The sequence below is a fragment of the Pseudophryne corroboree genome, chromosome 2 (genome assembly GCF_028390025.1).
Source record: "Pseudophryne corroboree isolate aPseCor3 chromosome 2, aPseCor3.hap2, whole genome shotgun sequence".
Classification (NCBI taxonomy): Eukaryota; Metazoa; Chordata; class Amphibia; order Anura; family Myobatrachidae; genus Pseudophryne; species Pseudophryne corroboree.
The window spans coordinates 110357055-110383424 of NC_086445.1; the positions used below are offsets into that span (position 1 = coordinate 110357055).

Consider the following 26370-nt stretch of genomic DNA (forward strand, 5'->3'; position numbering starts at 1 on the left):
AAGCCCAGGCCTATGCATGCCGCCCCTGCTATACTGCCACCTTAAGCCCAGGCCTATGCATGCCACCCCTGCTATTCTGCCACCTTAAGCCCAGACCTATGCATGCCACCCCTGCTATTCTGCCACCTTAAGCCCAGGCATGCCACCCCTACTATTCTGCCACCTTAAGCCCAGGCCTATGCATGCCGCCCCTACTGTTCTGCCACCTTAAGCCCAGGCCTATGCATGCCACCCCTGCTATTCTGCCACCTTAAGCCCAGACCTATGCATGCCACCCCTGCTATTCTGCCACCTTAAGCCCAGGCCTATGCATGCCACCCCTACTATTCTGCCACCTTAAGCCCAGGCCTATGCATGCCGCCCCTACTGTTCTGCCACCTTAAGCCCAGGCCTATGCATGCCGCCCCTACTATTCTGCCACCTTAAGCCCAGGCCTATGCGTGCCGCCTCTGCTATTCTGCCACCTTAAACCCATGCCGCCCATACTATTCTGCCACCTTAAGCCCAGGCCTATGCATGCCACCCCTGCTATTCTGCCACCTTAAGCCCAGGCCTGTGCATGCCGCCCCTGCTATTCTGCCACCTTAAGCCCAGGCCTATGCATGCCGCCCCTGCTATTCTGCCAGCTTAAGCCCAGGCTTGTGCATGCCACCCCTGCTATACTGCCAGCTTAATCACGGGCCTATGTATGCCGCCCCTGTTATTCTGCCAGTTTAAACCCAGTCCTATACATGTCGCCCCTGATATTCTGCCAGCTTAAGCCAGGCCTATGCATACCACCCCTGCTACATTGCATCCTTAAACCTAGGCCTATTTTTTGTCACCCCAGCTACTCTGCCACCTTATGCCTTAGTGGTTTCCCCCCCCCCCCCCCCCCCCAAATCCAGATTTGCCTTTGCTCAGATAGGACAAGTAACATGTTATTGTGCCCTGCAGATGTGGATATTCATGAATAGAGTTAGACCACAATATTATCATATTAAAGTGGGGCTTATTCAGTGAGATAAGAGAGAAAACTTGTATAAGAGATAAGAGAGAAAACGTGTATTTTCTTTTGCACATTCTGAGAAGGACATCTACTCTGTGTCCACTGGGGAACACGGCTTTGTGAATACTCACACATACATGAAGATAATTCTGCCATTTAGCTACAGATCGGCTGCCAGGAAAACCAGCTGTTTACATACAAGCAGTGTCCTTACAAGAAAGGGACAGTAAAGTGCAGGAACACTGTGTGTGGGCTGCGTGTTTACAGCTACATGCTATGAAGATGGGAGTAACACTGTTTAACAAGTAAACGTGTGTTGTCTTCTATACCTGCCAATACGTGATTTACAGGACTATTTTGGGTACGGTACTAAAGGGCACACGTTCATTTGCATATAGTGCATATAAGTTCATAGTGCACAATGTAATCATAAAATAGTTCTATGGAAACCTTAAAATAAATATAAAAAAACATATTATGTTCATGATTGCATGAATGCACTGAGAGCTTATGGGGGTCACTCAGACCCGATCTCACGCTAGCTTTTTTTGCAGCGGGGCGAATGGGTCTGAACTGCGCATGCGTATGCACTGCAATGCGCAGGCGCGTCAGCCGCCGGTGACGGGCATCGCCGGACAGCAACGTTTTTTTTACGAAGAAAGCGAATGCACCAGCGATCGCAAGAATTGACAGGAAGAGGCCGTTTGTGGGTGTCAACTGACCGTTTCTAGGGAGTGTCCGGAAAAACGCAGGCGTGTTTAGCTGTTGGAAGGGAGGGTTCCTGACGTCAGCTCCTGGACAGATCATCGCAGCGTCTGAGTAAGTCCTGAGCTGTGCAGAGACTGCACAAACTTTTGTTTATGCAGCTCTCTGCACAAGCGATCACACCCCTGCACATCGATTACCCCCTCCCCCTGTAGGCGACGACTACCTAATCGCAGCACTGCAAAAAACTGCCTGAGTGCGATCAGGTCTGAATCACCCCCTTTATACACTGTATTCAGTGGTTCCCAAAATCTGGGCCTAATTCAGATCTGATCACAGCAGCAAATTTGTTAGCTAATGGTCAAAACCATGGCCCTCATTCCGAGTTGTTCGCTCGGTATTTTTCATCGCATCGCAGTGAAAATCCGCTTAGTACGCATGCGCAATGTTCGCACTGCGACTGCGCCAAGTAACTTTACTATGAAGAAAGTAATTTTACTCACGGCTTTTTCTTCGCTCCGGCGATCGTAATGTGATTGACAGGAAATGGGTGTTACTGGGCGGAAACACGGCGTTTCAGGGGCGTGTGGCTGAAAACGCTACCGTTTCCGGAAAAAACGCAGGAGTGGCCGGGGAAACGGTGGGAGTGCCTGGGCGAACGCTGGGTGTGTTTGTGACGTCAACCAGGAACGACAAGCACTGAACTGATCGCACAGGCAGAGTAAGTCTGGAGCTACTCTGGAACTGCTAAGTAGTTAGTAATCGCAATATTGCGAATACATCGGTCGCAATTTTAAGAAGCTAAGATTCACTCCCAGTAGGCGGCGGCTTAGCGTGTGTAACTCTGCTAAATTCGCCTTGCGACCGATCAACTCGGAATGAGGGCCCATGTGCACTGTAGGGGAGCAGATATAACATGTGCAGAGAGAGTTAGATTTGGGTGGGTTATTTTGTTTCACTTTCTGTGCAGGGTAAATACTGGCTATTTATTTTTACACTGCAATTTAGATTTCAGTTTGAACACACCACACCCAAATCTCTCTCTCTCTCTGCACATGTTATATCTGCCTCCCCTGCAGTGCACATGAGGGGGTCATTCCGACCCGATCGCATGCTGCACTTTTTCGCAGCCGTGTGATCGGGTCAGAACAGCACATGCGCCGCGGCCACAATGCGCATGCGCGTCGTTGCCCAGCAACGGCCGTAGCCAGGCAGCGACGCTTACTACGAAGAAAATGGTCGCAGCGACGACCGCAAGAAGATTGACAGCAGGAATCCAGGCGTCAACTGACCGTTTTTGGGGAGTGGTGAGTCCAACGCAGGCGTGTCGAGGTGTTTGGAGGGCAGATGTCTGACGTCAATTCCGGGACTTGACACGCTGAAGTGATCGCAACAGGTAAGTAAGTCTGACCCTACTCCTATCCTGCACAAAACTTTTTTGCATAGCTCGGCTGCACAAGCGATCGCAGCCTTGCTATGCAAAAATCCACTCCCCCATAGGCGCCGTCTACCTGATCGCACGGGCAGCAAAAAGTTGCTGCGTGCAATCAGGCCAGAATGAGGGCCAAGGTTTTGTCCATTAGCTAACAAATTTGCAGCTGCGATCAGGTCTGAATTAAGCCCTCTGTCCTCGATGCACCTGAACACATACCTCGCAACATGACCCTCTCCAGGAGGGACACAATGCTCTGCTTCTGGACTCTTCTCTTAATTTATGATTGCCGGCACCTGTGGTGAACAGGTAAATGGATAAGAAAGGTGTTTCAGCACAAGTGATGGCAATCATACATTAAGAGGGAAGTCCAGGAGCAGAGCATTCTGTCCCTCCTGGAGAGGGTCATGTTGGGAGGTATGTGAACAGTATGTGGGGTAAATTTACTAAGATGGGAGTTCAATTTAAGATGGGATGTTGCCCATAGCAACCAATCAAATTCCACTTCTCATTTATCTAGCGCCTTCTAGAAGATAATACCTGGAATCTGATTGGTTGCTATGGGATACATCCCATCCTAAATAGAACTCCCATTTTAGTAAATTTACCCCTAGGTTTTAAAGCTATCAATGCTTAAGCACAGGTGGATTAATTAATGCCTAAGTTTGATTATCCCATCTGTGCACAAGCATGGGCATTCCTATAACCTAGGGGGTAATTCAGTTCTGATAGCTAGGCAGCGATTTTTGCTGTCCTGCATTCAGATAGTCGCCGCCTACAGGGGGAGTGTATTTTAGCTGTGCAAGTGTGCAAACGCATGTGTAGCAGAGCTGCAGAAACTGATTTTGTGCAGTCTCTGCGCAGCCCAGGACTTACTCACATCAGCCTGTCTGGGACCGGATTTGATATCAGACACCCCCCTTCAAACGCGTTTTTTCCTGCCACTTCTGAAAACTGTCAGTTGCCACCACAAACGCCCTCTTCCTGTCAATCTCCTTGTGAACACAAGTGAGAATGGATCCTTCGCACAAACCCGTCGCTGACCGGTGATCCACTTTGCAGCCCTCCGTCGCGCCTGCGCATTGCGGTGTATAAGCATGCGCAGTTCAGATCTGATCTCCCGCTGTGTGAAAACGCAGCATAGCGCTCAGGTCTGAATTACCCCCCGGGACTGTTAGGGTGGGTGCCTTTGGGAAACAATCCTGCATATGCAATAGACATTTTAAAACGAAAGTTTACTACCTAAAGCTGGGAAGTGCAGCCATCATACTCAGACGCCATTGTATCTGTAACACGGCAGCCTGGTATATACACAGAGGGGTACATCTACCAAGATAAGAGTTCTATTTAAGATGGGATGTTGCCGCATTGCACCAATCAGATTCTACTTCTCATTTATCTAGCACCTTCTAGAAGATAATACCTGGAATCTGATTGGTTGCTATGGGCAACATCCCATCTTAAATAGAACTCCCATCTTAGTAAATTTACCCCAGAGTGTCTCTCCTAATAAATATGCTTCTGTAAGCTATGGCTCTCCAGGGGTTGCAGAACACAAGCCTAGCAGAGCCTGCAGCACTTTGTAGCGCCGACACAGCTGGAAAGATAAGGATTACCTACACCTGTGTTACACTAGGGCATGTGCATACATAATAACATCTCCTGTGTGTGTGCTTGGCAGGCGGAACACATTGATGCAGCAGCTGGCGTACATGTCCGCTTCAGACTAGGAGGAGTAAGTATCACCTGCAATGGGCACTGTATCAGTACTGTAGTTCTGTCCTATACAGGTGACCTGACTTACCCGCTACAGTGTCTCCCTGCTCTTGGTTTTCGCTAAGGGGTCTATTTACTAAGCCTTGGATGGAGATAAAGAGGAGAGAGTTAAAATACCAGCCAATCAGCTCCTAACTGCCATGTCACAGGCTGTTCCAAAAATGACAGTAAGGTGCTGATTGGCTGGTACTTTATCTTTCTCCCCTTTATCTCTGTCCACGACTTAGTAAATAGACTCGAGATTCTAGTAATGAACCTGAATGAGGAACAGTTCTCGCCCCATGAGCGCATCAGTTCTGCATGTGTGTCGTTACATATTGTACTTCTCGTCCCTGTGTGTGATAAGTTACTACTCTGACTGCAGCTTATTTCTGTTGTTATATCTCTATACGTTTTATATGGGTGGTATTCATGTGACTGCCGGTCAGCTGACCGACAGTCACATGACCTCCTCCACGAGCCCGACGGCTCACTTTCCCGATGGTCGGCATGCCGACCAACAGGGACTATTTCCACTCGTGGGTGTCCACGACACCCATAGAGTGGGAATAGAACCCGTGGCGACCGCAGGTTGCCACCGAGCCCGCAGCGTGGCGAGCGCAGCGAGCCCGCAGCGTGGCGAGCGCAGCGAGCCCGCAAGGGGCTTGCTGCACTCGCCCCTCCCCGCCGGGATCCCGGCGTCGGTATGCTGCCGGGATCCCGGCGTCGGTAAGCTGACCGGCGGTCAGGAGACCGCCGGTCAGCCATACTACACCCGTTTTATATAGATTTATCAGTGTGGTCGACTCCACAGAGTAACAGTACAAGTCCACGGTGTGGTTACACGGTGCGGTGTAAACTCTAGATTCTGTAACTGATCTTGTTCCGTCACCCGTGTGCTTTTATCCCGGTAGATCAGATATACTGTATACAGTATATGATAGTGTACACGTGACATATGAGTGATCTATGGGAGGATGTCAGTTATTGGACAGACCACAATCTCTCTCTCCCGTGTAATTATCTCTAGTGGTTGTATATCCTGACCTGCAGTTACCATTAGCAACTCTACATATTGGGGTATGTGTTATGTTTGTTAGTTAGTTTAAAATAAATAAATAAAATCCATGCGGAAGATCATTACTATTAACATTCATTTATATAGCACCAGCATATTCCTATGTGCTGTACAATTGGGAACAAAGTAACAATATGAGAATGGTTGTAACAGGCAGACAGAGAGGTAAGAGGGCCCTGCTCGCAGGCTTACAATCAACTGTATGGGGCACAGTGACGGGTCTAGACTTTTCTTTAGGGTGGCGGTTTACTGTTTAATCTGGATTCCTCCCTCTACAGTCCTAACTCCTCCTATCTCAATTCTGACTGAACTTTTTGAGTGAGACTGAGATAGAGCTTTGTGATTGTTCTATGTACATGTGACTGTGCTATGGGGTAATTGTCTTTATTAGCTCTTGTACCCACACACCAGCAAGTGAGGGGCAAATGCTCTGTAACCCTTGCTCTCCTGGCTCCTCTGTGCTGCTGTGGTATAAGCTGCAGCACATCATTCTGCCCCAGGCTCTCCCTGGAGAGCTCTCTTCTGCTCAAAAGTGGGTATGGGTATGACTGTGTTGGGGGGGGGGGGACCTGTCAGTCAATCATAGCGGTGACATGTGTAAAGTAATGTAAAGTTGCCTAATGAGGCCTTCTCTTCCCTCCCCCATTCCGCCTCTTCATTTTCTTTTGTGCTAGATCAGGCATGTCCAAACTGTGGCCCTCCAGCTGTTGTGAAACTACATATCCCAGCATGCCCTGACACAGTTTTGCTGTCAGAGAATGCTAAAGCTGTGTCTGGCATGCTGGGATGTGTAGTTTCTCAACAGCTGGAGGGCCACAGTTTGGACATGCCTGTGCTAGATGTAAGGAAATCAGTATATGCAGGCGGTCACCTGTGTTTGTGCACATATGCTGTACAGATAACCAATTATTACCCTAAACATAGGGGCATACACCCAACTGGACATCAGCCTCATATGTTACCTCAGGTGGGAGCTCCCCCTTGAGAAACTGCCCCAGTAGATAAGGAGTGCTTAAACATTTATAGAAACATTTTAATTTCATACATAAATAATGTCACAATTATATTAAAAAAGATTTTTGATGGCAAAAACTTGTTAATGTAGGCTGATGTTATTAGAAATATTGCTCCCATGTAGGCACAATAGTACCTCCAGAATGGTTATCAGGCTCTCCCGTAGAGAAAAGTTTCAGTTCACATAGGTATATTTAGCATTGAGCCGAATACTTTTAAATATAAACCCCCGATGTTGAAATTAAAGTTCTCACCCTTGGTAGCTAGATGGAAATAGCGTCCGTGTACCTCTCTTGGGGCTCGTAAGCTCAGCCTTTAAGGCCAGTACTCACTGGCCGATGCGGGAGATGTGTGCTGAGCGAACCGCTCAGCACACATCTCTTCCCCCTGCCCAGCACAACGTGATGTGTGCTGAGCGTGCAGGGGGAGACGAGGGGGGGGGGGGGGCAGGTGAAATGAGCGACCCGATAGATTGGCCTGCACAGCAGGCCAATCTAGCACCAGCGATAGCGCGTACAATCAGGCGATCGCTCCGTGAGTACCCCCCTTTAGGTCAGGTAGCCACTGAGGGGACACATAGGGGTCTGTTCATGTAGAAAACGAAAACAGAATTGCTACTTATCACTATACATCGCATCGCTTCGATGTGATGTATAGCTGTGATAAGTAGCAATTCATGTATACTCACCCTTCCGACGATGCGCTGTGGTGTCTGAGCCTCCTGCGGTGAGGTCATCTCCAGCGGTCCCTCCCTGTGATGCGCGGAGTCCAGTGGCGGGTCCCTTTGCACATGCGCTGCTTGGTGACCTCCCGGCAGGCCACAGTGGTTGCTGGGAGGTCGGGGGCGGAGCCAGCGCCAGGTGCCAAGCAGAGAGCAGGGAAGCATTGAGCTTCCCTGACGTCTCCGCACTACAGTTCAGGTTACGCCGTCCTGAGATGGCGAACCTGAACTCCATGGAGAAGCGGAAAGCTCATGAATCGCACTCACCATACAAAGGTATGGTGATGCGATTCAGGCACAGAGCGGGGGTGCCGCTGGAGAAGTCAGAGACTTCTCCACGGTAACCCACTCTGTGAATTGCAGTAGGCAGAGAAAAGCCCTGTTTAACGCAAAACAGGGCTTTTCAATGCTACATGAATAGGCCCCTTGGAGAGAGCTTAATTGCGATCTGGTTACTGGAGCTGGCGGTCACGGCAAGACATCCACTGGGGGGAAAAGTATGTACGGCTACAGTTCAAACGGATCAAAGTTTTTGTTTAATATGTATACATTTTTCTCTGACGTCCTAAGTGGATGCTGGGACTCCGTAAGGACCATGGGGAATAGCGGCTCCGCAGGAGACTGGGCACAACTAAAGAAAGCTTTAGGACTACCTGGTGTGCACTGGCTCCTCCTACTATGACCCTCCTCCAGACCTCAGTTAGAATCTTGTGCCCGGCTGAGCTGGATGCACACTAGGGGCTCTCCTGAGCTCCTAGAAAAGAAAGTATACTTTTAGGTTTTTTATTTTCAGTGAGATCTGCTGGCAACAGACTCACTGCTACGAGGGACTAAGGGGAGAAGAAGCGAACCTACCTGCTTGCAGCTAGCTTGGGCTTCTTAGGCTACTGGACACCATTAGCTCCAGAGGGATCGAACACAGGGCCCGACCTCGATCGTCCGGTCCCGGAGCCGCGCCGCCGTCCCCCTTACAGAGCCAGAAGCAAGAAGAAGGGTCCTGGAAATCGGCGGCAGAAGACTTCGGTCTTCACCAAGGTAGCGCACAGCACTGCAGCTGTGCGCCATTGCTCCTCATGCACACCTCACACTCCGGTCACTGATGGGTGCAGGGCGCTGGGGAGGGGGGGGGGCGCCCTGGGCTGCAATATTAAGACCTTGGCTGGCAAAATAACACATAATATAGTCATAGAGACTATATATGTGTAAAATACCCCTGCCAGATATACTTAGAAAAAAGCGGGAGAAGTCCGCCAAAAAAGGGGCGGGGCTATCTCCCTCAGCACACGCCATTTTCTCTTCACAGTGCAGCTGGAAGACAGCTCCCCAGGCTCTCTCCTCAAAGGGTTAAAAAGAGAGGGGGGGCACTAAATTTAGGCACAAAATTGTGTATTATAGCAGCTATAAGGGAAAAATCACTATGGGTAGTGTGAATCCCTGTATTATATAGCGCTTTGGTGTGTGCTGGCATACTCTCTGTCTCCCCAAAGGACTTTGTGGGGTCCTGTCCTCAGTCAGAGCATTCCCTGTGTGTGTGCGGTGTGTCGGTACGGCTGTGTCGACATGTTTGATGAGGAAGGTTACGTGGAAGGCGGAGCAGATGCCGATAAATGTGATGTCGCCCCCTGTGGGGCTGACACCAGAGTGGATGGATAGGTGGAAGGTATTAACCGACAGTGTCAACTCCTTACATAAAAGGCTGGATGACGTAACAGCTGTGGGACAGCTGGCTTCTCAGCCCGCGCCTGCCCAGGCGTCTCAAAGGCCATCAGGGGCTCAAAAAACGCCCGCTACCTCAGATGGCAGACACAGATGTCGACACGGAGTCTGACTCCAGTGTCGACGAGGTTGAGACATATACACAATCCACTAGGAACATCCGTTGCATGATCTCGGCAATGAAAAATGTGTTACGCATTTCTGACATTAAACCAAGTACCACAAAAAAGGGGTTTTATGTTTGGGGAGAAAAAGCAGCCAGTGTTTTGTTCCCCCATCAGATGAGTGAATGAAGTGTGTGAAGAAGCGTGGGTTCCCCCGATAAGAAACTGGTAATTTCTAAAAAGTTACTGCTGGCGTACCCTTTCCCGCCAGAGGATAGGTCACGTTGGGAGATATCCCCTAGGGTGGATAAGGCGCTCACACGTTTGTCAAAAAAGGTGGCACTGCCGTCTTAGGATACGGCCACTTTGAAGGAGCCTGCTGATAAAAAGCAGGAGGCTATCCTGAAGTCTGTATATACACACTCAGGTACTATACTGAGACCTGCAATTGCCTCAGCATGGATAGTGCTGCTGCAGCGTGGTCTGCTACCCTGTCAGGACAGGGATACTATTTTGCTAACCATAGAGCATATTAAAGACGTAGTCTTATATATGAGGGATGCACAGAGGGATATTTGCCGGCTGGCATCCAGAATTAATGCAATGTCCATTCTGCCAGGAGGGTATTAGGGACCCGGCAGTGGACAGGTGATGCTGACTTTAAAAGGCACATCTGCCTTATAAGGGTGAGGAATTGTTGGGGATGGTCTCTGGGACCTCGTATCCACAGCAATAGCTGGGAAGAAAATTTTTTACCTCAGGTTTCCTCACAGCCTAAGAAAGCACTGTATTATCAGGTACAGTCCTTTCGGCTTCAGAAAAGCAAGCGGGTCAAAGGCGCTTCCTTTCTGCACAGAGACAAGGGAAGAGGGGAAAAAGCTGCACCAGACAGCCAGTTCCCAGGATCAAAAATCTTCCCCCGCTTCATCTGAGTCCACCGCATGACGCTGGGGCTCCACAGGTGGAGCCAGGTGCGGTGGGGGCGCGTCTCGGGAACTTCAGCGACCAGTGGGCTCGCTCACAGGTGGATCCCTGGGTTCTGCAAGTAGTATCACAGGGATACAAACTGGAGTTCGAGGCGACTCCCCCTCGCCGTTACCTCAAATCAGCCTTGCCTGCTGCCCTCGGAGAAAGGGGAGGTAGTACTGGTGGCAATTCACAAGCTGTACTTCCAGCAGGTGATAATCAAGGTACCCCTCCTTCAACAAGGCCGGGGTTACTATTCCACAATGTTTGTGGTACCGAAACCAGACGGTTCGGTGAGACCCATTCTAAAATTGAAATCCTTGAACACTTATATACGAAGGTTCAAGTTCAAAATGGAATCGCTCAGGGCGGTTATTGCAAGCCTGGACGAAGGGGATTACATGGTATCACTGGACATCAAAGATGCTTACCTGCATGTCCCCATTTACCGTCCTCACCAGGAGTACCTCAAAATTGTGGTACAGGACTGTCATTACCAATTCCAGACGTTGCCGTTGGTCTGTCCCCGGCACCGAGGGTATTTACCAAGGTTATGGCCGAAATGATGATACTCCTTCAAAAAAAGGGAGTTATAATTATCCCTACTTGGACGATCTCCTTATAAAGGCGAGGTCCAGGGAGCAGTTGTTGGTCGGAGTAGCACTATCTCGGGAAGTGCTACAACAGCACGGCTGGATTCTGAATATTCCAAAGTCGCAGCTGGTTCCTACGACGCGTCTACTGTTCCTGGGTATGGTTCTGGACACAGAACAGGAAAAAGTGTTTCTCCCAGAGGAGAAGGCCAAGGAGTTGTCATCTCTAGTCAGAGACCTCCTAAAACAAATACAGGTGTCGGTGCATCAATTCACGCGAGTCCTGGGAAAGATGGTAGCTTCTTACGAAGAAATTCCATTCGGCAGGTTCCATGCAAGGATCTTCCAGTGGGATCTGTTGGACAAGTGGTCCGGGTCGCATCTTCAGATGCATCGGCTGATAACCCTGTCTCCAAGGGCCAGGGTGTCGCTGTTGTGGTGGCTGCAGAGTGCTCATCTTCTAGAGGGCCGCAGATTCGGCATACAGGACTGGGTCCTGGTGACCACGGATGCCAGCCTTCGAGGCTGGGGGGCAGTCACACAGGGAAGAAACTTCCAAGGACTATGGTCGAGTCAGGAGACTTCCCTACACATAAATATTCTGGAACTAAGGGCCATTTACAATGCCCTAAGTTAGGCTAGACCCCTGCTTCAACACCAGCCGGTGCTGATCCAGTCAGACAACATCACGGCGGTCGCCCATGTATACCAACAGGGCGGCACAAGAAGCAGGATGGCGATGGCAGAAGCCACAAGGATTTTCCGATGGGCGGAAAATCATGTGTTAGCACTGTCAGCAGTGTTCATTTCCGGAGTGGACAACTGGGAAGCAGACTTTCTCAGCTGGCACGACTTCCACCCGGGAGAGTGGGGATTTCATCCAGAAGTCTTCCAAATGATTGTACACCATTGGGAAAGGCCACAGGTGGACATGATGGCGTCCCGCCTCAACAAAAAGCTAAAAAGATATTGCGCCAGGTCAAGGGACCCTCAGGCGATAGCTGTGGACGCTCTGGTGACACCGTGGGTGTACCAGTCGGTTTATGTGTTCCCTCCTCTTCCTCTCATACCCAAGGTACTGAGGATAATAAGAAAAAGAGGAGTAAGAACTATACTCATTGTTCCGGATTGGCCAAGAAGAGCTTGGTACCCGGAACTTCAAGAACTGATCTCAGAGGACCCATGGCCTCTGCCGCTCAGACAGGAACTGCTGCAGCAGGGGCCCTGTCTGTTCCAAGACTTACCGCGGCTGCGTTTGACGGCATGGCGGTTGAACGCCGGATCCTGAAGGAAAAGGGCATTCCGGAGGAAGTCATCCCTACGCTGATTAAAGCTAGGAAAGAAGTGACCGCAAACCATTATCACCGCATATGGCGAAAATATGTTGCGTGGTGTGAGGCCAGGAAGGCCCCAATGGAGGAATTTCAGCTGGGCCGTTTTCTGCACTTCCTACAGTCAGGGATGACTATGGGCCTAAAATTGGGTTCCATTAAGGTCCACATTTCGGCTCTGCCGATTTTCTTCCAGAAAGAACTGGCTTCACTGCCTGAAGTTCAGACATTTGTTAAGGGAGTGCTGCATATTCAGCCCCCTTTTGTGCCTCCAGTGGCACCTTGGGATCTCAACGTGGTGTTGGATATCCTAAAGTCGCATTGGTTTGAGCCACTTAAAACCGTGGATTTGAAATATCTCACGTGGAAAGTGGTCATGCTGTTGGCCTTGGCTTCGGCCAGGCGTATGTCAGAATTGGCGGCTTTGTCATGTAAAAGCCCTTATCTGATTTTCCATATGGATAGGGCAGAATTGAGGACTCGTCCCCAGTTTCTCCCTAAGGTGGTCTCAGCTTTTCATTTGAACCAACCTATTGTAGTGCCTGCGGCTACTAAAGACTTGGAGGATTCCAAGTTGTTGGACGTAGTCAGGGCCCTGAAAATTTATGGTTCCAGGACAGCTAGTGTCAGGAAAACTGACTCGCTATTTATCCTGTCTGCACCCAACAAGCAGGGTGCTCCTGCTTCAAAGCAGACTATTGCTCGCTGGATCTGTAGTACGATTCAGCTTGCACATTCTGCAGCTGGACTGCCGCATCCTAGATCAGAAAGCCCATTCCACAAGGAAGGTGGGCTCTTCTTGGGCGGCTGCCCGAGGGGTCTCGGCTTTACAACTTTGCCGAGCAGCCACTTGGTCGGGGTCAAACACATTTGCAAAATTCTACAAGTTTGATACCCTGGCTGAGGAGGACCTAGAGTTTGCTCATTCGGTGCTGCAGAGTCATCCGCACTCTCCCGCCCGTTTGGGAGCTTTGGTATAATCCCCATGGTCCATACGGAGTCCCAGCATCCACTTAGGACGTTAGAGAAAATAAGATTTTACTCACCGGTAAATCTATTTCTCGTAGTCAGTAGTGGATGCTGGGCACCCATCCCAAGTGCGGATTGTCTGCAATACTTGTATATAGTTATTGTTTAACTAAAGGGTTATTGTTGAGCCATCTGTTGAGAGGCTCAGTTATATTTCATACTGTTAACTGGGTATAGTATCACGAGTTATACGGTGTGATTGGTGTGGCTGGTATGAGTCTTACCCGGGATTCAAAATCCTTCCTTATTGTGTCAGCTCTTCCGGGCACAGTATCCTAACTGAGGTCTGGAGGAGGGTCATAGTGGGAGGAGCCAGTGCACACCTGGTAGTCCTAAAGCTTTCTTTAGTTGTGCCCAGTCTCCTGCGGAGCCGCTATTCCCCATGGTCCTTACGGAGTCCCAGCATCCACTACGGACTACGAGAAATAGATTTACCGGTGAGTAAAATCTTATTTTTAGTTCCTATGTTTAACTTGAAGACATTGTATTTTTATTTTGAAAACTACTAAGATCTCTGTTAAAACCAATTGGCTGATGAAATAACTATGCACAGGTGCTATCTACAAAATGTGGACTGTTTCATTGGCTGAAGCCGATTTAAATACTCACCTAATACAGTTGCCCACCCTCTCAATTATACATTATGAATATGTTACATTATACTGCACAGGACTATGGTGTATTCTCTACAGTGCATTGCTGTTATTAATCTGGTACATTACCATGCATGCTCTAGCAGTATTTACTATATATATTTATCAAGGGGCCCAGACCATGCACTAATGGTTTGGCAAGCCTCTAAGAATGGGCCCCTACTACTGCATTTCCCCGGTGGGCCCTTCATGTCCCACTCCGACACTGTGCAATATTTCTAATAACATCAGCCTACATTAATAAGTTTTTGCCATCAGAGATCTTTTTTTAATATAATTGTTACATTTATTTATGTATGAAATGAAAATGTTTCTGAAAATGTTTAAGCACTCCTTATCATTGGTTCTTTTAGCATCAATGTGTTTATTTGTTTAAATTGGCATCCAGACTGTCTATTGGGAGCTGCAAAAGTATACTTTCTTATCTTTGAGGTATATACGATATTAGATCCCTCTTTCTAGAGATTGTGTCAATTGATAATTTTAAATTGTGCGCCCGATATCTTTCATATATGTTTAGGTAATACTAAGCATATCTGAACAATATTGCTATGCCCCAGTAGTTACCTATTGGAAGGTACACAGGACATTTCCAATACCACTTGTATCCACGGAGCCACAATATAAATTATACGGTCATACAGCAACTGTGCACATTCATGGGAAAACCATAACTTGTATGGATCAGACTGACAAGCCAATAGAAAGCAGAGCCATTACTTTTCCTGATATGCATGTGGCTGCAGGTCCGATGTGACGGTGCACAGATGTGTCTTACTACATGATGCTCATAAACTATACTTAGAGGTATATGAGGAGACATGCTCACTCACACTACCTATCAATAATTCACTGTTATTCTTCCATTTACAGACAAAGTTCCCACCCAATATATATTACAAGCTGTTTACTCACAGGCCTATTGTGGATGTGTGTGCCAACAGCCCCAAGGATTATACCAAGCAATCTGTGAAACAGCTGCTGCCAAAGCAAATCCACAACCACTGCGACATTCCAGAGCAGGACCGCAGCGGCTGGTACACCCGTGTGGAGAACAATGGCTGGAGGCTGCTGACGCTAAGGGTCAGTGACTGGAGATAGCGCTACCTGTGTTATGTGCAGGGATATTTCTGTGTCTTTATTTCCCCTCTAGAGCCAAAATATCCTGTAAATGTCATATCATTTTAGTTGGCTAAGCTTTACATTCACCACTCCCGTTACTTTATACAATAGCCAAATAAATGAAGCTTTGATACAAAATGACCAATGAGCATACAGTTTACTAATCATCTTGCACACAAACATTATTACTTATAAACAAGTTTTATTACGCCTTATACCAGTAACAGCAATTTACAGTCCACCATTCATACCGTATTAACTCTTTAATGCAGTGGTTCTCAACCGCGGTCCTCAAGTACCCCCAACAGTTCATGTTTTCCAGGTCTCCTCACAGGATTGCAAGTGAAATAATTTGCTCCACATGTGGGTCTTTCAAAATGTGCACCAGCTAGGTGACCTGGAGAACATGAACTGTTGGGGGTACTCGAGGACCGAGGTTGAGAACCACTGCTTTAACGGACCTCAAAAAGTGACCTAAAAAATAGGATTTTAATACCTACCGGTAAATCCTTTTCTCTTAGTCCGTAGAGGATGCTGGGGACTCCAAAAGGACCATGGGGTATAGACGGGATCCGCAGGAGACATGGACACTTTAAGACTTTAAATGGGTGTGAATTGGCTCCTCCCTCTATGCCCCTCCTCCAGACCTCAGTTGTAGGAACTGTGCCCAGGGAGACGGACATTTCGAGGAAAAGGATTTTTGTTAAACTAAGGGTGAGATACATACCAGCTCACACCACAGCACACCGTACAACATGGCTTTTAAGTAAATGCCAGTTAACAGCATGAACCAAAAACAGCAACAGGCTGAACATAACCGAAACACAACCTCTGTGTAACACGAGCAATAACTATCAACAAGTACTGCAGATAGAGGCCGCACTGGGACGGGCGCCCAGCATCCTCTACGGACTAAGAGAAAAGGATTTACCGGTAGGTATTAAAATCCTATTTTCTCATACGTCCTAGAGGATGCTGGGGACTCCGAAAGGACCATGGGGTCTATACCAAAGCTCCAGACCGGGCGGGAGAGTGCGGACGACTCTGCAGCACCGATTGAGCAAACATGAGGTCCTCATCAGTCAGGGTATCAAACTTGTAGAACTTAGCAAAAGTGTTTGAACCCGACCAAGTAGCTGCTCGGCAAAGTTGAACTGCCGAGACTCCTCGGTCAGCTGCCCAAGATGAGCCCACCTTCCTGGTAGAATGGGCCCTCACCGACTTCGGTAACGGCAATCCAGCCGTAGAATGAGCATGCCGAATCGTATTACAGATCCAGAGTGCGATAGACTGCTTAGAAGCAGGAGCCCCAATTTTGTTGGGAGCATACAGAATAAACAGAGCCTCTGTTTCCCCAATCTGTGCCGTTCTGGCGACATAAATTTTAAAAGCTCTGACTACATCGAGAGACTTCGAATCAGCCAAGGCTTCAGTAGCCACAGGCACCACAATAGGCTGGTTCATGTGAAACGAAGAAACCACCTTTGTCAGAAATTGTTGACGAGTTCTCAATTCCGCTCTATCCACATGGAAGATCAAATAGGGGCTCTTGTGAGACAAAGCCGCTAATTCCGACACCCGCCTTACAGACGCCAAGGCCAAAAGCATGACCACTTTCCAAGTGAGAAATTTTAACTCAACCTTTCGTAAAGGTTCAAACCAGTGTGACATAAGAAACTGCAACACCACGTTAAGGTCCCATGGTGCCACTGGGGGCACAAATGGAGGTTGGATGTGCACCACTCCTTTCACGAAAGTCTGAACCTCTGGAAGGGCGGCCAATTCTTTTTGAAAGAAAATTGATAAGGCCGAACTCTGCACTTTAATGGAGCCTAACTTTAGGCCCGCATCCACACCCGCTATAATTTCCGCCATTACTTTGGTGAAAATCCTCGGAGCCGTGGAAAGACCAAACGGCAACGTTTGAAATTGGTAATGACAATCCTGAACAGCAAACCTCAGGTAAGCTTGATGTGGAGGATATATTGGGACATGTAAGTAGGCATCTTTGATGTCGACTGACGCCATAAAATCCCCCCCTTCCAGACTGGAGATCACTGCTCGGAGAGATTTCATCTTGAATTTGAATCTTTTCAGATATAAATTGAGGGATTTTAAGTTCAGAATCGGTCTGACCGAGCCATCCGGCTTTGGGATGACGGAAAGGCTCAAATAAAACCCTTCTCCCTGTTGTGACGGGGGTACCGTGACAATGACTTGCTGTTGACACAGCTTTTGTATTGCAGCACACACTACTTCCCTTTCCGGAAGAGAAACTGGCAAGGCTGATTTGAAAAATCGGTGGGCGGGGGGGGGGGGGGGGGGAGGGGCACGTCCTGAGACTCCAGTTTGTACCCTTGGGACACTATTTCTAACACCCAAGGATCCAGGCCCAAGTGAAACCAGACCTGACTGAAGAGTTGGAGACGTGCCCCCACCGGTGCGGACTCCTGTAGAGGAGCCCCAGCCTCATGGGGTGGACTTAGCAGAAGCCAGGGAGGACTTCCGCTCCTGGGAACCTGCCACAGCAGGTGACCTCTTTCCCTTTCCTCTACCTTTAGAGGCAAGGAAGGATGACCCTTTTCCTTTTTTGTATTTATTGGGCCGAAAGGACTGCATCTGATAGTGAGGCGTCTTTTTCAGTTGCGCAGGGACATAAGGTAGAAATGATGACTTACCCGCGGTAGCCGTAGATACCAGATCAGCGAGGCCGTCACCAAATAAGACACCACCTTTATACGGGTGAGCCTCCATAGCTTTCTTAGAGTCGGCATCAGCATTCCATTGATGAATCCACAGTGCTCTCCTGGCCGAGACTGCCATGGCATTGGCCCTTGATCCCAACAGGCCAATATCCCTCGCCGCATCCTTTAGGTAGGCTGCAGCGTCCCTGATATAACCAAGAGTCAAAAGAATGCTATCCCTATCCAGGGTATCTATGTCAGATGCCAAGTTATCTGCCCACTTTCCAATAGCGCTACTCACCCATACCGACGCAACGGCAGGTCTGAGCAGCGTACCCGTAGTGACATAAATGGATTTTAAGGTAGTTTCCTGCTTACGATCCGCAGGGTCCTTTAGGGCAGCCGTGTCAGGAGACGGAAGCGCCACCTTTTTGGACAGACGTGACAGAGCTTTGTCCACATTGGGGGTTGACTCCCACTTTTCCCTGTCCTCAGAGGGGAATGGATATGCCATCAGAATTCTTTTGGGAATGTGTAACTTTTTGTCAGGAGTTTCCCAAGCTTTTTCAAAAAGAGTGTTCAGCTCATGAGAGGGGGGAAACGTTAGCTCAGGTTTTTTTCCCTTATACAAACAGTCCCTTGTATCAGGAATAGTAGGGACTTCTGTGATATGCAATACGTCCTTAATTGCTACAATCATGTACTGAATACTCTTAACCAGTTTAGGATTCAATCTGGCATCACTACAGTCGACACAGGAATCAGAGTCCGTGTCGATATCTGTATCTGTTATCTGGGTAAATGAACGCTTTTGTGACCACGAGGGGGTCTGGACCTGAGACAAGGCGTCCTCCATGGATTTTTTCCATGTTTGGGTCTGAGAATCAGATTTATCTAGCCTTTTAGTCAATATCGCCACATTTGCATTCAACGTACTCAACATATCTACCCAATCAGCTGTCGGCGGTGCCGACAGGGTCACTCCCAGCGCCTTATCTGCCCCCACTCCAACTTCCTCCGGGGAGGAGCACTCAGCCTCAGACATGTCGACACACACGTACCGACACGCACAATCACACTGGCTATAGGGGACAGACCCACAGGAAAGCCTGTTAGAGAAACGCAGAGGGAGTTTACCAGCTGACAACCCAGCGCCTATCCCGGTACTGAGACTTTATACACACTGCCTCAGACCTGTTAGCGCTTTTATATCAAATGATAATAGCACCAAATTACTGGCATGGAAAACCAGATAGGGGCTTTTATGTGACAAAGCCGCCAACTCTGACACACGCCTAGCCGAGGACAAGGCTAATAGCATGACCACCTTCCACGTGAGATATTTCAACTCCACCGTTTTGAGTGGTTCAAACCAGTGGGATTTCAGGAAACTCAACACCACGTTAAGATCCCAAGGTGCCACTGGAGGCACAAAAGGGGGCTAAATATGCAGCACTCCCTTTACAAACGTCTGAACGTCAGGTAGAGAAGTCAACTCCTTTTGAAAGAAAATGGATAGGGCCGAAATCTGGACTTTAATGGAACCCAATTTTAGGCCCAAATTCACTCCTGACTGTAGGAAGTGAAGGAAACGGCCCAGCTGGAATTCCTCCGTAGGGGCATTCCTGGCCTCACACCAAGCAACATATTTTTGCCATATACGGTGATAATGTTGAGCTGTCACGTCCTTCCTAGCCTTTATTAGTGCAGGAATGACCTCCTCCGGAATTCCTTTCTCCGCTAGGATCCGGCGTTCAACCGCCATGCCGTCAAACGCAGCCGCGGTAAGTCTTGGAACAGACAGGGCCCCTGTTGCAACCAGTCCTGTCTTAGAGGAAGAGGCCACGGTTCCTCTGTGAGCATTTCTTGCAGATCTGGATACCAAGTCCTTCGTTGCCAATCTGGAACAATGAGTATCGTTCTCACTCCTCTTTTTCTTATTGTTCTCAGCACCTTGGGTATGAGAGGAAGAGGAAGAAATACATAGACCGACTGGAACACCCACGGTGTCACCAGGGCGTCTACAGCTATCGCCTGAGGGTCTCTTGACCTGGCGCAATCCCTCAGTAGTTTTTTGTTGAGGCGGGATGCCATCATGTCCACTTGTGGCAGTTCCCACCGACATGCAGTCTGTGCGAAGACTTCCTGATGAAGTCCCCACTCTCCCGGGTGGAGGTCGTGTCCCGGGATGAACACTGCTGACCGTGCGCTTACGTGATTTTCCGCCCAGCGAAGAATTCTGGCGGCTTCCGCCATCGCTTCCCTGCTCCTTGTGCCGCCTTGTCGGTTTACATGAGCCACTGCGGTGATGGTGTCTGACTGAATCAGAACCGGTTGGTCGCGAAGCAGGGTCTCCGCTTGACGTAGGGCGTTGTATACGGCCCTTAGTTCCAGGATGTTGATGTGAAGGCAAGTCTCCTGACTTGACCACAGACGTTAGAAATTTCTTCCCTGTGTGACTGCTCCCCACCCTCGGAGGCTTCCATCCGTGATCACCAGGACCCAGTCCTGAATGCCGAATCTGCGGCCCTCGAGAAGGTGAGCACTCTGCAGCCACCACAGGAGAGACACCCTGGCCCTGGGGGATAGGGTGATTAACCGATGCATCTGAAGATGTGATCCGGACCACTTGTCCAGTAAGTCCCATTGAAAGGTCCTCGCATGGAACCTGCCGAAGGGAATGGCCTCGTATGATGCCACCATCCTTCCCAGGACTCGAGTGCAGTGATGCACTGACACCTGTTTTGGTTTTAATAGGTTCCTGACCAGTGTCATGAGCTCCTGAGCTCTCTCTATCGGGAGATAAACCCTTTTCTGGTCTGTGTCTAAAATCATGCCTAGGAAAGGCAGACGAGCCGTAGGAAGCAACTGCCACTTTGGAATATTTAGAATCCAGCCGTGTTGCCGTTACACTTCCAGAGAAAGTGCTACGCTGATCAGCAACTGCTCTCTTGATCCCGCTTTTATGAGAAGATCGTCCAAGTATGGGATAATTGCGACCGCTTGCTTCCGCAGGAGTACCATCATTTCCGCCATTACCTTGGTAAATATTCTCGGTGCCGTGGAGAGACCAAACGGTAACGTCTGAAATTGGTAATGACAATCCTGTACCACAAATCTGAGGTACGCCTGATGAGGTGGATAAATGGGGACATGAAGGTATGCATCCTTTGTGTCCAGAGACACCATAAAATCCCCCCCTTCCAGGCTTGCGATGACCGCTCTCAGCGATTTCATCTTGAACTTGAACCTTTTCAGGTATATGTTCTGGGATTTTAAATTCAATATGGGTCTGACCGAACCGTCCGGTTTCGGGACTACAACATGGTCGAATAATAACCCCCTCCTTGTTGAAGGAGGGGAACCTTGACCACCACCTGTTGAAGATACAATTTGTGAATTGCAGTTAACACTATTTCCCTCTCGTGGGGGGAAGCCGGCAGGGCCGTCGGTGAGGGGGCATCTCCTCGAAGTCCAGCTTGTATCCCTGAGACACAATATCTATTGCCCAGGGATCCAACAGGGAGTGAACCCACTTGTGGCTGAAATTTCGAAGGCGTGCCCCCACCAGGCCTAGCTCCGCCAGTGGAGCCCCAGCGACATGCAGTGGATTTTGTAGAGGCCGGGGAGGACTTCTGTTCCTGGGAACTAGCTGTGTTGTGCAGCTTCTTTCCTCTGCCACTGCCTCTGGCAAGAAAGGACGCACCTCGGACTTTATTGTTTCTTTGTGATCGAAAGGACTGCATTTGATAATGTCGTGCTTTCCTAGGCTATGCGGGAATATAAGGCAAAAGATCAGAATTACCAGCCATAGCTGTGGAGACCAGGTCCGAGATCCCTTCTCAACATAATCCTCAGCCTTGTAAGGTAAACCTTCCATATGCCTCTTAAGTCGGCATCACCTGTCCATTGCATGTTCCACAGGACACGTCAAGCAGAAATCGACATAGCGTTGACTCTAGAACCCAGTAGACTAATGTCTCTTTGGGCATGTTTTATATATATATATATCTAAGACAGCATCTTTTATATATATATCTATATATATACATATATATACACATACTAGGGTCTCAATCTCTGCTGATAAGGTATCTGTCCACGCTGCTACAGCGCTATAAACCCATGCCGACACAATCGCCGGTCTGAGTAGTGTACCAGAATGTGTGTAAATGGACTTCAAAGTACTTTTACTGCATGCTATCTGCAGGATCCCTGAGGATAGCTGTTAAGTCAGCGCTACCTTTTGGGCAAACGAGACACCCTAGGGGAAGATTCCAATCGTATCCAGGCCCTAGTAGGGAAAGGATACTCCCTGAGAATTCTTTGTGGGAAACTGCAGTCTCTTGTCTGGAGATTCCCGCTCTTTTTCTTCATGAGAGGAGGGAAATTTACCTCAGCTTTCTTCCCCTTAAACATGTGTACCCTTGTGTCAGGGACAGATGAGTCATCAGTGATATGCAAAACATTTTTTATTACAATAATCATATATTGAATACTTTCCTGCCATTTTGGCTGTAACTTTGCATTATCGTAGTCGACACTGGAGTCAGACTCCGTGTCGATATCAGTGTCTATTATTTTGGATAGTGATCATTGAGAGACTCTGAAGGTCTCTGCGACATAGGGACAGACATGGGTAGATTCCCTGTCTGTTCTCTAATCTTTTGTGCAATAAATGTACCTTAGCACTTAATTTCACATATCCAAACAGGTGTTGGCTTTGTCGACGGAGACACCACTCACACACACATTTGCTCCATCTCCTCCTTAGGGGAGCCTTTTACCTCAGACATGTCGACACACACGTACCGACACACCACACACTCAGGGAATGCTCATCTGAAGACAATTCCCCCACAAGGCCCTTTGGAGAGACAGAGAGAGAGTATGCCAGCACACACCCCAGCGCTATAAACCCAGGAATAACACAGTAACTTAATGTTAACCCAGTAGCTGCTGTTTATATTGTTTTTTGCACCGAATTATGTGCCCCCCCCTCTCTCTTTTTACCCTCTTCTACTGTGTATCTGCAGGGGAGAGCCTGGGGAGCTTCCCCTCAGCGGAGCTGTGGAGAAAAAATGGCGCAGGTGAGTGCTGAGGAAGAAGCCCCGCCCCCTCGACGGCGGGCTTCTGTCCCGCTTAAATATACATTTTCTTGGCGGGGGCTCATACATATATACAGTGCCCAACTGTATATATGTGTACTTTTGCCAAAAGAGGTCCATATGCTGCCCAGGGCGCCCCCCCCCCCCCTGCACCCTGCACCCTTACAGTGACCGGAGTATGTGAGGTGTGTGGGAGCAATGGCGCACAGCTGCAGTGCTGTGCGTTACCTCAGTGAAGAACGGAGTCTTCTGCCGCCGATTTCGAAGTCTTCTTGCTTCTCATACTCACCCGGCTTCTGTCTTCCAGCTCTGCGAGGGGGACGGCGGCGGGGCTCTGGGATCAGACGACGAGGGTGAGATCCTGTGTACGATCCCTCTGGAGCTAATGGTGTCCAGTAGCCTAAGAAGCAGGACCTAACTTCAGAGAGTAGGGCTGCTTCTCTCCCCTCTGTCCCACGATGCAGGGAGTCTGTTGCCAGCAGAGCTCCCTGAAAATAAAAAACCTAACAAAATACTTTCTCACAGCAAGCTCAGGAGAGCTCACTGAACAGCACCCAGCTCGTCCGGGCACAGTCTCAAACTGAGGTCTGGAGGAGGGACATAGAGGGAGGAGCCAGAGCACACCAGAATCTAAATTCTTTCTTAAAGTGCCCATGTCTCCTGCGGAGCCCGTCTATTCCCCATGGTCCTTACGGAGTCCCCAGCATCCACTAGGACGTTAGAGAAAGTTACTTCAATGTCTAGAAAAACGTTTCTGGCACAGAGCCCGGACTCTATGTTACTAAAGTATAAATTGTATGTTGCAATCTTGGAAAATGTAGCAAATTGTTCCTGTGTTTCACAATATGTTATTATTCCCTTGGATTTGTAGGGTCCATCACACATTCATTTATATAACCTCTCTCTTATTGATATACAATATCTGTATGTAGATTCTTGTAGATATAGGGCTGAAATTTGCCTTTTGTATATAATGTCAAATCCCTATATAAATTTTACTGATATATACGATTCATAATATGCTAATAAGACGCCCCTTTTTTATATTAAACGTTAATCCTCTTGCTTGAGATATCACACTGCAATGTCAATTGACCCCTCACTTATAGTGTCAGATGTTTGACTTTTACCATAGGATCCCACATTAATTCCCAATTATAGTACACAATTATCTTTAGTTAGTGTACTACAATAACACCTCTCACATATAGTGTCAGGCATGTCATATATAAGGGGGGTGATCCTGTGGTATTTCACATATATGAGATTATATATTAATTCACCTCTCACTTATAGTGTCAGGTGTTAAGCTCTACCTCCTCTATTATTTGGTAAGAGGTTTTATAATTGTAATCACAGAGGATAGAGTTAATTATTCATGGGCATTAATCTCTTTGTTGCTATATTATGTAGCTAGAGATTCGCATCAATGGTAATATAGTAAAATCTATAACGGTCGGAGAGGGATAAGTATGGTATATATACAACACTATTGTTTATACAGAATGTGGGATGATCTTATATATAAGGATTACAAAACACAGTAATTCACATCAGTGTCTAGCTGATATAAGTACACTGATATCATTGGATTTCAGTCCAAGGTCCACTTGTATTAAGCTGCGGTCAGATGTGTTCTGGGCATTCCGCGGTTGGGCTATATGTGACCGGCTACTATGATCTATTGTGATTCAGCAGCACTATTCACCATTCATATTAAGCTGCTGTCAGGTGTATAGCGGGCATTCCACGGCTGGGCTGTGTAATCAGCTGCTGAATCAGCTGCTGCGATCTATCGTAATTCAGCGGCACTATTCACCATTCATATTAGACTACAGTCAGGTGGCACCCAGATATGGAGTTTATGATGGGATTGATACAAACATTAATGGAAGCGCCGTAATAGTTAGTGATTGTTCACTTGCGATCTGGTATAATAACAGTAAAGTGGCGCTTAGATACTGAGTGACATTTGTATATATGAGTAGCCTATATTGCACTTCAGGCAGTATATTGTCTTGGATACAACATATAAATTACCTATCCCAACTCATATACATGCCATATATATTCTATATAGTCTGATTCACGCAGCAAGGACCTGGTGTCCGGGTCTCAATTACTTTACAATTTCCATGTTAAGATCATGTGGTACTATATTTAGCTAAACATTCCTCTATACCACAGGTTCTCAAACTCGGTCCTCAGGACCCCACACAGTGCATGTTTTGCAGGTCTCCTCACAGAATCACAAGTGAAATAATTAGCTCCACCTGTGGACCTTTTAAAATGTGTCAGTGAGTAATTAATACACCTGTGCACCTGCTGGGTGACCTGCAAAACATGCACTGTGTGGGGTCCTGAGGACCGAGTTTGAGAACCTGTGCTCTATACTAAACACATTAGATCTCTAATACATTTCTTTCGACAGGAGAAACAGACGCGTAGGACGGCAAATACAAAAATGATTAAAAACAGGCGCTCTCTAAAGTATTAAAACTTTAAAAATACTGGAAAACCCCTCCAAACTTCTGTCGTTTTCCTCCAGATCGGTGAACAAGTGTTAGCGTGGGGTTGAAAAGACACTTACATAGCAGTTCAACCTCGCATTCCTTTAAAGGTATCTTTAAACAGGTCTGGATGAAATTGATCCTATCACAAACAGCAGTCGCACAGAATGACACTTACGTTTAGTTTCAGTCTCGAATACACTGAAAGGTATCTTTCAAACGATCCCCATATATAATAGGTAGGAAGCAGCCAAAACCACCGTGCATAAAAACATACACAGGTTTTATTCATTTTTGTATTTATTTTTGTATTTGCTGTATGTGTGTGGGGAATTTTGGAGGGTGAATCCCATCGATTTTAAACGGCAGCATTAAACTGTAGCGCAGGATTACAGACGTATATAACTTTTGTGCAGACGCGTATGACGCTCAGGTCCTACGTACGTTTCACAATAGCTTCATCAGGCGTTAACTCCATATCTGGTTGCCGCTGAATTACGATAGATTATAGCAGCTGGTTATACACAGCAGAGTCACAGAATGCTTGTCATGCACCTGACCGTAGTCTAATATGAATGGTGAATAGTGCCGCTGAATTACGATAGATCGCAGCAGCTGATTCAGCAGCTGATTACACAGCCCAGCCGTGGAATGCCCGCTATACACCTGACAGCAGCTTAATATGAATGGTGAATAGTGCTGCTGAATCACAATAGATCATAGTAGCCGGTCACATATAGCCCAACCGCGGAATGCCCAGAACACATCTGACCGCAGCTTAATACAAGTGGACCTTGGACTGAAATCCAATGATATCAGTGTACTTATATCAGCTAGACACTGATGTGAATTACTGTGTTT

The 26370-nt window shown here is 47.9% G+C and overlaps 1 protein-coding gene across 5 annotated transcripts in view; it reads left to right on the forward strand.

Moving 5' to 3' along the window:
* The window catches only part of C2H11orf65 (chromosome 2 C11orf65 homolog), a 95783-nt gene that overhangs the window by 40321 nt on the left and 29092 nt on the right, over positions 1 to 26370 (forward strand). For 4 of the 5 annotated variants that reach the window (XR_010203085.1, XM_063951606.1, XM_063951609.1 and 1 more), the window contains exons 4-5: positions 4807 to 4860; positions 14959 to 15168. Coding sequence is in view for 4 of the 5 variants with exons in the window: in XM_063951606.1 (XP_063807676.1) it covers positions 4807 to 4860; positions 14959 to 15168 (264 nt within the window). In the remaining variant the exon portion in view is untranslated. The remainder of the gene's footprint in view (positions 1 to 4806; positions 4861 to 14958; positions 15169 to 26370) is intronic. The other variant, XM_063951608.1, reaches the window with a different exon arrangement.